The sequence below is a fragment of the Natrix helvetica genome (assembly GCF_964273705.1).
Source record: "Natrix helvetica genome assembly, chromosome: 8".
Lineage (NCBI taxonomy): Eukaryota > Metazoa > Chordata > Lepidosauria > Squamata > Natricidae > Natrix > Natrix helvetica.
The window spans coordinates 830,634-846,188 of NC_138559.1; the positions used below are offsets into that span (position 1 = coordinate 830,634).

The 15,555-nt window shown below is 48.8% G+C and overlaps 2 protein-coding genes across 2 annotated transcripts; both read right to left on the reverse strand.

The window, feature by feature from the left end:
• Nucleotides 1-4,511: 4,511 nt before the first annotated feature.
• On the reverse strand, nucleotides 4,512-9,546 carry SNRPG (small nuclear ribonucleoprotein polypeptide G). Its single transcript, XM_081961323.1, has 4 exons — nucleotides 9,404-9,546; nucleotides 5,538-5,560; nucleotides 5,144-5,268; nucleotides 4,512-4,680 (listed from the first exon to the last, which is right to left on the reverse strand). Exons 1-4 carry the CDS (start codon nucleotides 9,433-9,435, stop codon nucleotides 4,630-4,632), a joined length of 231 nt encoding a protein of 76 aa, XP_081817449.1. The 5' UTR covers nucleotides 9,436-9,546; the 3' UTR covers nucleotides 4,512-4,629.
• Nucleotides 9,547-12,115: 2,569 nt separating this feature from the next.
• On the reverse strand, nucleotides 12,116-14,122 carry FAM136A (family with sequence similarity 136 member A). The gene is made up of 4 exons (XM_081961333.1): nucleotides 13,921-14,122; nucleotides 13,601-13,741; nucleotides 12,979-13,191; nucleotides 12,116-12,442 (listed from the first exon to the last, which is right to left on the reverse strand). Exons 1-3 carry the CDS (start codon nucleotides 14,005-14,007, stop codon nucleotides 13,003-13,005), a joined length of 417 nt encoding a protein of 138 aa, XP_081817459.1. The 5' UTR covers nucleotides 14,008-14,122; the 3' UTR covers nucleotides 12,116-12,442; nucleotides 12,979-13,002.
• Between the last annotated feature and the right edge of the window lie 1,433 nt (nucleotides 14,123-15,555).

Consider the following 15,555-nt stretch of genomic DNA (forward strand, 5'->3'; position numbering starts at 1 on the left):
GAAAGGATGTGCCTGCCTTAAGGGTTGTATGAGGGACTTCTTTTTCTGTGCCCGCGTGTCTCTCTCTCCCCCCCTCCCTCCCTCCATCACATGACTGCAGGGTGCTTGGCAACGGTTGTGTGACCAGGTTGCCAACACCCAGATCACAATCACAGGACCAAAGCAAAACATTTTATGACAGCCCCTTTACAAGGAGTTGTACTTTCAAAATGATTAACAACTGGTCATAAGTCAAGGACTTCTCAAAAGTCATAAAACAGGATCTTGAATGTTTCGAACGCTGGCTTATCGCCAGCATAAGTTCATTTCTCATTCAACTTGTTTGGAATTGTTTTGTTCACTTGTTTATTAGGCCATTGGTGTTATGTGGAACACTAATATTATCCTATCTCCATTCATGTACATGGATTTAAAGTCAATTTCTCAAATTAGATCAGTGGGGATGGGTTGAGGCAGCTGGCATGGATACTAACGCCAGCGGAAGATGGCTTCGGGAGTTGGCGTGGGCGCAGTTGGAGTGGAGGGGTCCTTCGTTGTGCCCCCCCCGCCGTTGCCTAGGCCACCGTACTGTGATTACCGCCGTTGCCTAGGCCACCGTACTGTGTCATTTGGCCCCCCCTCCTGTGATATTATGGACTGGGTCAACGGAGTGCGGCCCTGGCAATGGATGTGAGTGCGGCTGGCATGGGCGGAGCTTAGCTGTCGGAGTCGGAGTTGGAGCAGCTGCCAATGCCGCTGCTGTCCTCGTTGCCGCCACTTCACCACCTCGCAAGCTAGCATCTGCTGCGATTTTGGACAGCTGTCCGTTACCCTTACATATTGTCCCCTACACCGACTATTTTTATGATGGACTTCCTGCTACCCCCTTGAACATTGCCGGCTGCCCCCCCCCTGTGAACATGTCATCTCCTCGTTCCATCTCCCCATGATGTCATCCCGTTTGGTTGATGCCACACACTCCTCTATGCTATACTCCGACATAACTTTATTCCCTCCGGGAACTCCCCCTTTCCCGGGGATGGCCTTCTGACCTATCAAGACGCTTCCTTAATGACGGAACTTGGGATCCCAAGAGGTGGCATGCGAAGAGACTTCTTACGGGTTTTTTACAGGGGCTTTTAAACCAAATTTTAAGGGGGGGTTGGGTTGATTCGGATGGCTCAGACAGGCTGGGGGAGGGGGAGTCTGCCAGGGCACAGACCAGAGCTAACTAATGGGCGTGGGTGGGAGGGCTAGGAAGGGTTGGGATTCCAGGGGAGACATTAAGCCATTCCATTGGGGGGTTCACCATCTCTACTGTTTGAGGGAGAGGCAGATATGGTGGGGGCCGAGGGCCAAATGATGTTCGGAGGATGCGGGTTTGCTGTTTAAGAGCGATCGCGCGTTCCAACCCTCATCGCCCTTCTCGCACCCTCGGGTGCTCGGGATTACAGGACTCTGGTCTCCGGCTGGTATCACTTAACTCCAGGTCTATAGTGCATAAGGCTCCCCTCATTTATGACCTCATACAAGAGGGTAGAGCGGACCTGGCGTGCATTACGGAGACCTGCTTGGGCCATGAGGGGTGTGTGCCCCTTAGCGAACTATGCCCACCAGGCTTCCGGGCGTTTCACCAGCCGAGAGCCCAGGGCAGGGGCGGGGGAGTGGCGGTGGTTATTAGGGAAAGTCTTAGACCTCAGGAGGTCCCTGAGTCCCTTCGGGGAGAGGGAGCGGTTTATAAATCTAAATCTAAATAAAGTAAAGAAAGTAAAGGTCACTGTGCCTCAGATAGGCGGGTGTGAGTCTCTCTTTGTGAAGTGGGGCCTTGGAGCTCAGGTGGGCCTTTTTGTTACGTACCTGTCTCCCTGCTACGTTTCATCGGCCCTGCTGGAGCTGCTGCATGTCTTAGCTGGATTGGCGGTTGATTTCCCCAGGCTTATGGTCCTGGGGGATTTCAATCTGCCTTCCATTGGCGAGACATCCGAGTCAGCTCGGGAATTCATGGCTTCCATGACAGCTATGGACCTAACTCAGTTAATTCAAGACCCCACCCATAATGGGGGACACACGCTCGACCTGATTTTTGTCTCTGGGCAGTGGATGAATGATCTAGATTTAGGGGATATTTCTATTCAACCCTTGTCATGGTCTGATCATTTCCTCATCAGGCTTAACTTCCATACCGCTACCCCTCGCCACAGGGAGGCGGAAACGACCAGATGGTTCTGCCCCAGGCACCTGATGGACCCCGAAAGGTTCCTGATGGAGCTTGGGACTTTTCCTGAATCCCTTGCTCACAACTAGACCAAAGCCCTAGTGGAAGCCTGGGATAGGGCTGCCGCTGGGGCCTTGGATCGCGTTGTGCCTTTGCGGCCTCTGACCTGGTGTCGATCCCGGGTGGCTCCCTGGTTTACTGAGGAGCTCCGGGAGATGAAATGCTGGAAAAGATGCCTAGAGAGTGGCTGGAGGGCCAGCCGGTCCGAATCTGATCGAACACTAGTAAGAATTCATATTAAATCCTACTTAGTGGCGATAGAAGCGGCAAAACGGCAATATTTTTCCGCTCTGATCGCGGCAGCAGATAACCGCCCAGCCGCCCTGTTTAGGGTGACCCGCTCCTTACTTAACCAAGGAACTGGGAAAGACCCCTTGCAGGGTAGGGCTGAAGAATTTGTTCAGTATCTGCAGAATAAAATCGCTCAGATCCGGACAGGCTTGGACTCTGACTGGGTAGATTCGGGCAAGCTGATGGGGTTGAATCTTGAGGAGACAATCTGGGATGAGTTTGACCCTGTGACCCCCGAAGGCATGGACAGGATTATGGGGAGACTCAGTGCTGCCACTTGTGTGCTGGACCCGTGTCCCTCTTGGTTAGTTTCGGCTTCCTGGGAGGTGACACGAGGCTGGCTCTAGGCGATTACCAACACTTCATTGAGAGAGGGGTTCTTTCCCGCCCCTTGAAGGAGGCGTTGGTGAGGCCCCTCCTTAACAAGCCTTCCCTAGACCCAGCTTCTTTAACCAACTATCGTCCGGTCTCCAACCTTCCCTTTGTAGCAAAGGTTGTCGAGAGTGTGGTAGCATGTCAGCTTCCCCAGTACCTGGATGAAGCTGTCTACCTGGATCCATTTCAGTCAGGTTTCAGGCCCGGGTACAGCACGGAGACGGCATTGGTCGCGTTGGTCGATGATCTCTGGCGGGCCCGGGACAGGAGCTGCTCCTCAGTCCTGGTCCTATTAGACCTCTTGGCGGCTTTCGATACCATCGACCATGGTATCCTACTGCGACGACTCGGGGGGTTGGGAGTGGGGGGCACCGTTTTACGGTGGTTCTCCTCCTACCTGTCGGATCGGTCGCAGTTTGTGTTGACTGGAGGGCAGAGATCAACCCCCAGGCGCGTCACTTGTGGGGTGTCCCAGGGGTCGGTTCTCTCACCCCTCCTGCTCAACATATATATGAAACTGCTGGGCGAGATCATCTGTGGTTTTGGGGTACGGTATCATCAATATGCTGATGATACCCAACTTTTCATCTCTACCCCAAACCACCCAAACGATGCCTTCGACGTGATGTCCCGATGCCTGGAGGCTGTGCGGATCTGAATGGGGAGGAACAGGCTCAAGCTCAATCCCTCCAAGACTGAGTGGCTGTGGTTTCCATCATCCCAATTTGTACATCTTGTTCCATCTTTGACGATAGGGGGAGAAATTTTAGCCCCCTCAGAGAAGGCTCGCAATCTGGGAGTCCTCCTGGATATGTGGCTTAGTTTAGAAGAACACCTGACGGCCGTGACCGGGGGGGCTTTTACCAGGTTCACCTGGTACGTCAGTTGCGTCCCTTCCTGGATCGGGATGCTCTGTGCACAGTCACTCATGCCCTCGTCTTTTCTCGCCTGGACTACTGCAATGCTCTCTACATGGGGCTGCCCTTGAAGAGCACCTGGAGGCTTCAGCTGGTCCAGAATGCGGCCGCGCGGGTTGTCATGGGGGTACCTAGGTGCTCCCATGTTACACCCCTTTTAGGCGGCCTGCACTGGTTGCCGGTTGTTTTCCGGGTGCGATTCAAGGTATTATGACCTTTAAAGCGCTCTATGGCTTATGCCCAGGGTACCTGCGAGACCACCTACTGCCACCAGTAGCCTCCCACCGTCCAGTACGATCCCCAGTGTCGGCTGGTGACCCCCAGGGGGAGAGCCTTCTCTGTGGGAGCGCCTTCCCTCTGGAATGAGCTGCCCCCGGATCTTCACATAATCCCTGATCTCCGGTCTTTCCGACGCGCCCTAAAAAGTTGGCTTTTCCAGCAAGCCGGCCTGGCCTGTTAATTTTAACTCATTTTTAAATGTATTGTCTTATAAATTCTGTTTTTTTTTTTTTTTGGATATATATTTAATTTCTTTTTAACTTTTGGGATGTGTGTTTTTTAATGTTGTACGCTGCCCTGAGTCCTTTGGGAGAAGGGCGGCATATAAATCCAATAAAAACAAACAAACAAACAAATTTCATATATTCCCAAATTAATTTTTTGAAGTTGTGAAGCAAGTTATACCAACTTTTAAGAATTTATTTTTTTAAAAAATGTAAACATGGAATGATCCATTAGAACCAACAATAATAAAATTTCTGCACACTGTAGTAACAGCCAGTACTTCATTTTTTATACTCGTTCCAGGGCTTCTAGCATAATGATGCTATTTCCTCGTATTACCTAAAAATCACAACAAATAATTATCATTAGCATACCTAAGAATGAATTTCAAGAAAAAAATTAAACTAGTTTCAAGATGGCTAAAGACAGCTGATATGGAGAACTGTTCTACAACTGTAATCTAGAAAGTTCCATGACAGATTGCTTAGTCTTTCATGGGAGTATTTTTACTCCACTGGGACAGCATTTGTTGACTGTTTCTGGTGTCCCCAATCTATTGACAGAGGTACTAATTCTTAAGTGTCAAAAATCACAAAATGCAAATGATTAATAATAAATAATTGCTTCCTTGCTACTAGAATCAGCACAAGTTGATTTATATGGCAACTCTATTCATTCAGTTCTTGAACATGGAAGAGTATATATTGTGCTGTGCCATAAGAGAATGCAGAAGTGCCTTAACATTCCCTTCCCTGGCAAAGCAGCTTCAACAATTCTTATAACTCAATTCATTTTTGCTTACCACCATCCCTATGTTGTTCTGTTGTCCACCAGGTGCCATCTCCACACACTCATCTATCACCAAATTCATGAATGGGTCAAAACCTCTTAATATCCCTTGAACATGTCGACCTCCATTTAGTTTTACTGCAAAGAACAGGCAGAGACACAGGGAAACGGATATAGGGAGACTAAACCATTAATGAATTATGTAAAGCAATACAAAATTAATGCAACATTTAGAGCATAAAAGACCAATATTTGGACAAGTGATGAAACAGATGCAACAAACAGAGGAAATTAGGGAAAGTGATCCCATTGTAGGAAATTTATTTACACAAGGTAACCAGGCAAGAAATAAATTGTATAGTTTTTTCCTTGCAAAACAGAATCTTTAAAATAATCAGTTCACTTACATGATAGCTTCTTGTCCATAAACCTGAAAAATTCAAAAGAGAAGAAATAAGCCTCATGCAAGTCAAGTTCATAATAAAGAAAAACTAACTGGTTTTATCTCAATAAAGGCAGGTTCACAGCTTTTAAAAAAGACAATACACCTGCTAGCCTCCCAAGGCTGTTTTAGGGCTGCTGTTTGGGGTAAGGCTGTGACTTTTCTCTTTCAACTTCACACGGCTTTAATTCTGTAGTTGTAAGCCTCTCTCCATGTTGGGCAGCCATGAGCCACAAATCAAGAGGTTCATTGTCAACGGGGAAAGGCTGCATGCCCACTCATGCCCCATTTTCTTAAACATCTTCTCTCACAGGACCCCCTCCCACTTTGAAAAGTTATGTTTGCATGAATTATATTTATCAATATTTATTGTATTAAAAAATAAAATTGATGGATTCAGTGCTGCTACCACTTCTCACAATTATTTGATGGAATTTTAATATTGTATTACATTTTAAAATAGACTGGCAAATAATTTTGATTTCTCAGTACTCCTCAGAGTGTCTTGAAGGGCACCAAGCTGTCCTAGGACCACCCTTTATGATACACCGTCTTAAGCAATTTTACAAAGCTTCTGTCATTTCTCTTCGTAACCTGGCCTTGTATATGTCCATTTCCTGATGGAGGAATGGGAAATTCCAAAATTTTGAGCGCACGAAGGTGCAAGAACAGTAAATGCCCAGAGATACCAGGAAGTTCCTCTCATGAAAGACTGTCCCTTTCCAAGAGTAAGAACAAATGTGCAGCTTCTTTTGGACTCAAGGCCCTGAAGAAGAGTTTTTCCAATGGGCCTATAGATGGGTTGTTTTGTGGGATTACCTTGGCTGGGAGATTTATATATTTTATGTTGGACTGAATTGTAGTCTTATCTATCAATCATATTTATACAGGGTGTGATTGACCAGTGAATAATAAAAAGAAATCACAAAAAAACTATCAAAAACATCAGCAGTTAAGAACAATTATGATTACTACTAGTAGTCAAGTTAGTTTTTGTAGGCAATACAGCCATCTCACTTAATTCACCACTTCCTTGAGCTTTTAAAAATTGTTTTCTATTGTTTTTCCTCATTTTTATATTGCATTGTTCTTTTTTGTTGTATTTATATTTGGTTTAATAAAGTTTGTAAGTTGCCCAGTTGTGGAAAAAATATATGTGGTCCCAAGCATTCAAAAACTATTTGATGGCACATAATCAATCAGGAACAAAAGATGGATAGTTCACGGACAGGTGTAAAAAATAGAAAGAGGGACACCTAAACTAAGGCAGAATAATAGCAAATAGCCTGAATCTGCAAAGACGAAGTCAAAAAAGCTAAGGCTCAGGATGAACTAAGACTTGCAACAAATGTCAAAAGTAACAAAAAAGGCTTTTTCCAAATGTAAAAAACAAGAAGTCAAGGAAATGACTGGTCCACTAACGAGAGAATGTTGGGAGTATACTCCTAGTGTTGGGTAGGCAACACATATCTATATACAATAATAAATTATCATTGTTGCTTTAAATGGGTGAATGTAGTTATCAGCTGTAATTAACTTTACAATAAGAGGGAGTCAGGAGAGCTCACTCTCTCTCTCTCTGCTTGTCCTATGCTTGATAACTACTTGCTCGCTTGATGACTGGAACGTGAACTGCGACTGTAAGCAATTGTTTGTTCTTTAAATTGTGTTTGGACATATATCTACTATCACTGCTTGTGAAGCAATTATTAGTAGTAAAGCTACTTGTTTTTACTAGCAGTGTCTGAAACTCTATTCGTGTTTTTTTTCTACTAGCAACGTTTTTTCTCTCTAGCTGCGCTATTTTCTGTCTCCCAACGGAGATACTCCTAACAGAAGATGGCATGGAAGTGATGGGTAGGAGGGAGAAATCAGAATGGCTTAATTCATTCTTTGCATCTGTTTTTACATAAAAGGGAAAATTAGTCCAACCTAACAAAAGCAATATTGTAAAAGACAGATTAAGAATACAAGTCAAAATAGACAAGAAAATAATGGTAAGACATCCATCTACGCTAGATTAGATTAAATCAAATCAAGAGGACCAGATGAATTTCATTCCAGGATTCCGAAGGATTGGCAGATGTGATCTCAGAACCTCTGAACCACATCTTTCAAAATTCCTGGAGCACTAGGGAACTAAAAGAGGATAGCAGAAGAGCAGATGTGGTTCTAATCTTTTAAAAATGAGAAAAGGGGACCCAGAAAACTACAGACCAATCAACCTGCCATCAATACTTCAAAGATTCTGAAAAAGATAGTTAAGTAAGGGGTCTGCAAATACCTAGAAACATACTAATCTATTATTAGAAGCCAACATGGATTTATCAAGCACAAATCATGCCAGACAAATCTCATTGCATTCTTTGACAAAGTAACTAAATTAGTGCATGAGGATAAGCTGTGAACATAGAATAATGGACTTCAGTAAGGCATTTGACAAATGGCAAGAGACAACAATTTGGGATAGACACCACCCCCACCAGATGGATTCACAAATGGCTGACTGACTGCACTCAATGCATAGTTCTCAACATAACTACATTGACCTAGAAGGAAACATGCAGTGAGGCACCCCAGGGTTCTTTCTTAGGCCCAGGACTCTTCAACCTCTTCGTAAGCAATTTAGATGAGGGGATATTAGGGGAATTCATCAAATTTGCAGATGACACTTAGAGTATACGATCAAGAACCAGATTTGAACACTGAACCCTATCCAACAAAATACAATCCAGAGGTGAGAAAAGCAAGGTCCTACACTCAGGCAAGAAACCTCAAATGCACAGGTACAAAATGGGCTCTACGGCAGTAACTGTGGAGGGATCTTGCTGCCCTTGTGGGCAACCACTGTATATGAGCCAGCTGTGTGCTGCAACTGCCAAAAACGTGAGTGCAGTTCAGGGCTGCATCAACAGAAGGATGGCATCAAGATCACATGAAGTGATCCTATCGCTTTATAGTGCACTTAGTGAGGCCATACTTGGGACTCCGAGACCACTTCTGGTTACCACACACAGAAGATGTTGTGTCTTTCTAGAAAGAGTGCAGAGAACAGCAACGAAGATGATTGTGTGACAGTCACAGTGAAGAGGGAGCAAACTATCCTCCAAAGCACCTGAAGGCAGAACAAGAAGCAACGGATGGAAAACAATCAAGGAGAGAAGCAACCTGGACTTAAGGAAAAACTTCCTGAACCAACGGAACTGCTTGCCACCAGGGGTTGTGGGCGCTCCATCACTGGAGGCTTTCAAGAAGAGACTGGGCAGCCACTTGTCTGAAACGGAATGGGGTCTCCTGCTTGAGCATTGGGGCTGGACTAGAAGACCTCTAAGGACCCTTCCAAGTCGGTTGTTCTGAAGAATCCATCAACTGGGGGAAGGAGCGTCTCTTGACGAACAGAGGTTTAAAAAGGCTGACAAAGAAAGCCGCCCAGCCCCAGCCAAGATCGCCTTCTGCAGCAGGAGACCCCCGCGAGGCCTTTCTGCAACAGGAAGGGGGGGAGGGGATGCCCACTTTCCTCCCCCTCCCAGGCCGAGAGGCTCCAGCGCTTGTGGGGCTGAGGCGAATGGGGGGGCGGGGGGGGCTTGGCTGTTGGTGAGGCAGAACTCCCGCAGGCCCAGAAGGGACGGGGCACGTGGGTCGAGGAAGGCACCTCTAAGAAGCGACTCTATGGCCACACGCCGCGCAGTGCATGACGGGCCGAAGAGGGGCCTGAAGTGGGGGCTCCCGCCGCCCGCTAGGCCCTTCCGCTCGCTTCTCTGGCCGCCGCGCCCCCGCCCCACGGCGCCTCCCAACGGCGAGCCCCGACGCTACCCCGCGGCGCGCACTCACTTCTTCAGCTCCGGCGGGTGCGCTTTGCTCATCCTGCCTCTTCCAAGACGACCGCCTGGCGAAGCGTCTGTCGGCCGTCTCCGCTGCGCTGGGACGTCACCACGGCGCGCACTTAATGCCCAATCACCAGGCGCCTCGAGCGCAGGCGCAACCGCAAAGGACGGCCGAACCGACTAACTCGGAGTCCGCCCAAAGGCTCGCGAAGGGCGGGGTCACCGGGCCCTAGCGACCAATCCCCGAGCGCCCCGCCTTCTTTTTAAGTCGCACGATGGCGCTCGCGTCTAACGCGCCACGTGCCTCCGCGTATTTTGCTCGCCCCTATTCTTCCGCAGCGGCGCCCTCGGTCCTCGGCAGATGCTGGGTGATTGCCCTGTTTCTCTGCTAGGCTGCCGGGAGAGGAAGGGCCGCTGCTGTCCCCAGTGCCGAGTAAGCGAGGGAGGCCGGTTGCAGTGCCCATCCCGGCATGTTGGACCTTCTCCCCCCACCCCCAACTTGGGGACTTCAACTCTCCAAATTCCTCAACCAGCTTTGCTCACAAGTCTTAAAGTGCCCAAGTTTGGACATCCCTGCTGCAGTTCCAAGCACTGGAGGCTCCCCTGGCGGTTTCCCCTCCTGATGTCCCTTGGACTCCTCTGGGGGAGCGGGGGGGGGGGGGGAGCCAGGCGGCTTTCGGGGGGGGGGGGCTTTTCCAAGCACGACTGCCTTTCCCTCCTCTTGAAGGGGCCACAAAGGACCCCCGTTACCCTTTGTGAGAAGCAAAGGCCCGCGACTCTCCTCCACTAGGGAATTCAGGGTGGGAAAACCAAACAGGAAGCTGGTCTCCCATTAGGAGGAAAGAGCAAACATTGGCTGGCTTCACTCAGGCTGCTGAACTAAAACAGCATCAATTCAAGCAGGTCACTTGCCCCTTCCACAAATCCAAAATAAATTCCTTCCCTACACAATGACAGACATAAAAAAAGGTTGAGGCAAAAGAAATTGAAACACTTAGGACCCAATGGGGGAGTTGCATGCTGGACGGAGGTGATTCCACTCTTCCCCCCCACTTGCTCTCTGTTCTTCACCCATCCATCTTTTTTATAATAATGTATTTTTATTTTTCAATTTTTCTTTCATATTTTTATTTTACATGTGGTATGTACATACCCAATCAGATTATGCTGTATTCATTCAACTATTTGCTGAAGTAAGCCTGTTGTGATTAGCCTGTCGGTATATAAACAGCCCTTCTTTAGGTTAGCCTCAGCTACCTCCAGTACCATAGTAAATAATTAGTGCTTTAACAAAAAAAAATGTGTATCAGACCTATTCAATACTCTCTAAAGAAGTTTCTTCAGCACTAGGTTGCAATCCACTAAAAAGAGGTGGCAATCTAGGCAATCCTGGCTGATCCCCAGAAAGGATCAGACCAGGCTAGCACCTGAATGGAGGTGGCTGCAGAGACCTGGTTGAAAAATATCCTGAAAGCCGTGGCAAGTCACTTCCTGCCCTAACAGCTGTGCAAGGGAATGACTTGGAAGTCACTGGGCGCTGTGAGGTCTTTCAACATCATGACGGTTGAATTCACTTTATAGTAATCTAGAAATTGCTGAAATCAGAATGCAGCCCATAGAGAATTCAGGCAACAAGGGTTTAATCATTTCAAATGTATTTAATCACATCTTTAGAAAATAATTTATATTCAAAGAGATGGAAAAAAACAGGGACGGCCATTTTTTCTTGAAAACAACATTGGGATCTTAAGCTGGTTGCTGATCATTATTTTTCCAACGTAAGTAACATTTTGTATTTTACTAACAAGATACAAGATTTCCAAGCAGCATCCCCAATATCCAAAGGTTCTGTGGATTATGGATCCACTGTGGATTGAAGCAGTGCACAATTGTCCAACTCTAGGCAATCTGCACAGTATTCCTGACTCAGAATTATCCTGGCTTTCCAGAGATCACTGCATATTAATGGGGCCAGAGAAACAGGATGTGCATTAAATAAACATGTTCTGCACAAACAGAACTTTTACCTTTTGTGACACTGAAGCATTTAGGCATATTTTTATCTTTCTGAAGTACGAATCACTGTAAGTTTAGTGGAGTCACCAGCATTCCCTGGGTTTTTTGAAGTCTCTGGGGAGGAAATTCAATGTCTTCCCCAAATCCAGCCAAGTTTTTTTTCCATTAAGTCAGAGCTGAGCTACCATTTGACTCTTCAGCCAGGAGCAAACAGCTAAACGCAGAGTAGTAACAGGCAGAGCTCAAGTAATGGAATGCTGGAGCCCTTAAGGGTGTGTGCCATGGCCATCCCTGTGTCAGAAAATTGACTTGGGTGAGAGAAACTGATCAGAAAATGCCACTACCTGTGTTGGTACAGCAGCTCTATTTCCACACCTGACTTTCCTGCCCCTTCACAATCTGTGGGACTATTCTAGGTCACAAGGCCTTAAGCACCATGACAATTCACTCCATTAAACTGTGGAATAATCACTTTTGTCAATCACTCACTGGCATTTCCTTTCCTCTCATATATGCACTACCCCTATTTATTCTGCCCTCACATCCAGCAATGAAGAGAGGGGACCATTCTTTCCAGCTCACTTTTCCAAGTAAGAAGCCCTAATGGTGCCCTGAGAATAGCCAATAAGGTTACTCGGCCAAATACAGAAATTCTCCATATCGAAATGAACACAGACCAAAGGCAAATAATGTGAAACTCTACTAGATTTTAAAAATTTAATAAACATTTGTTTGGGAGTGACTAAAAAGGCCTCACAGATTTTGACAGCAAAGTTCACATTTTGATGTGGCATTTTTAAACCGCCTTACAATCTTCATTTCCGACTCACTCGGCAAATTTAAGCAGCACAGATTTCCAGATTCCGATGGCTCCTTTCCTGCTTGAATCTCTTGTCATGAGTGGGTGGCAAAACATGCTCGCTGCCAGTGACAAAACCTCTGCTTAGATCTGACACAGACTTTGATACGCACACAAGTGCATGTTCCCTTACTCAGGACGTATTAAGGCGCACACATCCATATCTGCTGCCTAGACAAAGGAAAAAAACCCTGCCTGATTTGGATGAAAGCACAAACAGAAGCTCCCAGCAGCTCTGGGGAATTCAAAAGGTTTAATATTGTATCTTCTGTCACTCAATTACATCACAAGGCCCAGAACAAACCTATCTCTTTGAGCAGGATTGTAGGAATAGCCATTTTGTCTCTTTATACAGCACCTGTGGTATTAATTTGAACCGGCCTAAATGAATCTGCCCTGCTAAGACAACAAGCGAATAAACCTTAGGGTTGATAACAAAGCACCTCCTCCCCTCTCCTTCCCCATGATCAGCACAAGGGTCGGGAGAGTGGGTCAAAGCAAGGCAGGGCAATTTCCTGGGCTTGCGAGCATCTCCATGAGCCAGGGAAAACCCAACCACCCGTTTCCCGTTCTGACAACTTTGCTCGGAGCCTTTCCCCTAGGAGACCAGGTGCATCCTGGGCCACCTGACCCTGGAGAAAGCGCCCGACCTATTCCCACTCTCGTTTCCTAGTTTCACTGAGTTCACGGTCCCTTCCTAGCCGGACCTGGGTTTGTGCGCAGGGATGGGACTACTGAGCGATGCCGGCCAAGCTCTCCTTCATCTTCTTGGTCATGCTGGGGATGAGGTGAACGTGGTCGTCCACACACTTCATCACGCAGGTCTCCAGCTGCAGCTTCACCTGTGATTCTTTGCTCCCCGAGTCCAGGGCGTCCTTGGCTTTGTCGTTGCAGTGCATTGTGCAGCGAGAGAGGCGGCTCTGTGGGGGGAAAGCAGAGAAGTGGGCCCAGCCAGAGGCTCCCCGCAAAGGGTCTCTTGTCCTCACGGCTGATCCTGGATTCCCAAAAGGAGAATTGGAACTCAGGGTTGGGGGACCTTTGGGGTGCGGCCCAGCCCCCCCCCCAAGAGGGGCAATGGTGCAAGGACTCTGCCGCCAGCCCCTCATTCAGCAGGGCTGCTCCTGAGGCCCCGAAGGACGCCCAGGGAAAGCAGGAGGGAGGGAGGGCGGCACAGCCCAGTCCAGCCTCTGACAGACCCCCACAAACGCCCCCGCCCGAACCTTGGCCCCACTGACCGCCAGGGGCCCCCCCAGCCGTTGGGCGCAGAGACCCAGCGCCGGGGGAGAGCCGGGGTCCTCGGGGGAGCGGCCGTCCCTTCGCGGGGCTCACCTGGAAGCGCTCCAGCTCCTGCGTGACCAGGGCCTGGGCCTGGGCCAGCGGCGCGTGGCAGCGCTCGATGCACTGGTGCACCTGCTGCATGGAGGCCCGCGGGTTCTCGCAGCACGTGGCGCTGCAGCGGAACATCAGGCCCTGCAGGCAGGGAAGGAGGGAAGGAGAGGCAGCGGCGCCCCAGTCAGGCCTCGCAAGGGGCCCCGGCCAGGCCTCCCGCCCGGCTACAGCGCCGGAGGGGCGGCCGCGTGGTTCGGCCCGCGCCCGCTCCCCCCGGAAGAGCCCTCCGCCCTTCGCCCGCCCTTCGCCCGCCGGCAGACCTGCATCTTTCGGATGTGCTCCCGCTCCAGGCCCTGCACCATGCCGTCGATGGCCTCCTGCACCCGCAGCTGCTGAGCCTCCGCCATGCCGGACGGGGAGCGCAGCCGAGACCCCCCTCCGCCTCCTCTGAGCCGCCGCCGCCGCCGCCTCCGCTGCAGAGGACTGGAGGGGCCCCCGCGCCAGCCCCGCCCCGGCTGGGGGGGAGGAAGGGGGAGGCGGCCCCGCCCCGAATGGAAGCCCCGCCCTCTCCGCAGGAGCCAGGTGATGCTTGGGGGGGAGGCAAAGAAGGTCTCGTGGGCGGCCCCCCTCCAGCAGTCGCGGGGTCTCTTCCGCCTTTTCTCTGGACTGGTATAGAGTCGCCTGTTTGAGGGGGGGATTGGACTAGAAGACCTCTAAGGTCCCCTCCAGCTCTTTCTCATTCCGATTAGCGGGGGGAGGGCAGGAGAAAAGCCACAAGGGGAGGGTGGCGGTGGGTCCTGCTATCATGTCTCCCTCAGTCCTTCTTCTCATTAAAGTAGACTTTTCCAGTTCCTGCAACTGTCCTTCCGTAGGTTTGAGCCCCCAGCAGCCCCCTAATCATCTTTGCTGCTTAGGATTTGAGGGTTAATCTTGAATTAATCTTGATTTGTATCGTAATGTAATCATACCATGATTACATCACAATTATTTCATGATTATCTCATGGGATGTAATCATGAAACAAGCATGAGTCAAATCACACCAACAAGGAGTTCCCTCTTTTATTTGTGCAGGAGTTTAGCCACAGTTGGACTTCTTTGTCCCTCCCTTTGTAGCCTCTTTTCCACCATGGTTTTATTTCTCCTTTGGCCTCCAATGGAGTTTCAGATTGCAGTAGCTGGTTGATGATTGCCTACGAGGTGATTGTCTTGAAATGTCCAGCTTTCTCCATTGAGTCAGAGTGTGTGTAATAGAGAGCTACACAAGGCCTTGTGTACCATTTGCTTACAAGTAAATCCTGCTCAGCAAACAATTTGGCGCTTGAAGGGAAGGCTGTCTGGAAGGAATGGCGATTGTAAAGCAAGCGCAATCTGGAAACGCCTCTTTGGGAGGTTTCCTGTAAGTTTGTCCCCTTCCTTAGCCTCAGGCTGAAGTCTGCAACAGGTTGGCCTACCCAACCGGTCTGTTGTGAGGATTGCCTAAATGAAGCAGGAGAACTTTATAAACCTGAAGTACATGCTACGTATTATGAGCTGTCAAAGGACTTAAATTAACAGGATGGAACCTAAACTGGAAGAGAAGTCTCTTTCTTGCAAGGCTAAGGGACGGTTGCTGCTGAAAAGACACATTATGTCTTCAAAGTGCCTCTTGCAGACATTAACTCATTTATAATTCTTGCAAAATTGCCATCCTGGCCAAATACAATTTGCAGCAGTCGTGAGTTCAGAATAGGTGGCAGAGTCCCCACAACTGAGCCAGTATGTGCAACCAGGAAAGCCCAGGTAGACGGATCACGCGACACCCTGGAAAGGAGCTGAGGCCATATCTCGCTGTGGCTTGAGAGAGCCATTGATGGACTTTTTTTGAAGACCTTGGCCTGGTCGCCCAGCCACATTTACTTCTGAATGAACAATGGCGCCACTCAGGGCCAGAGGTTGGGCTCCAGTCCAGGCAAG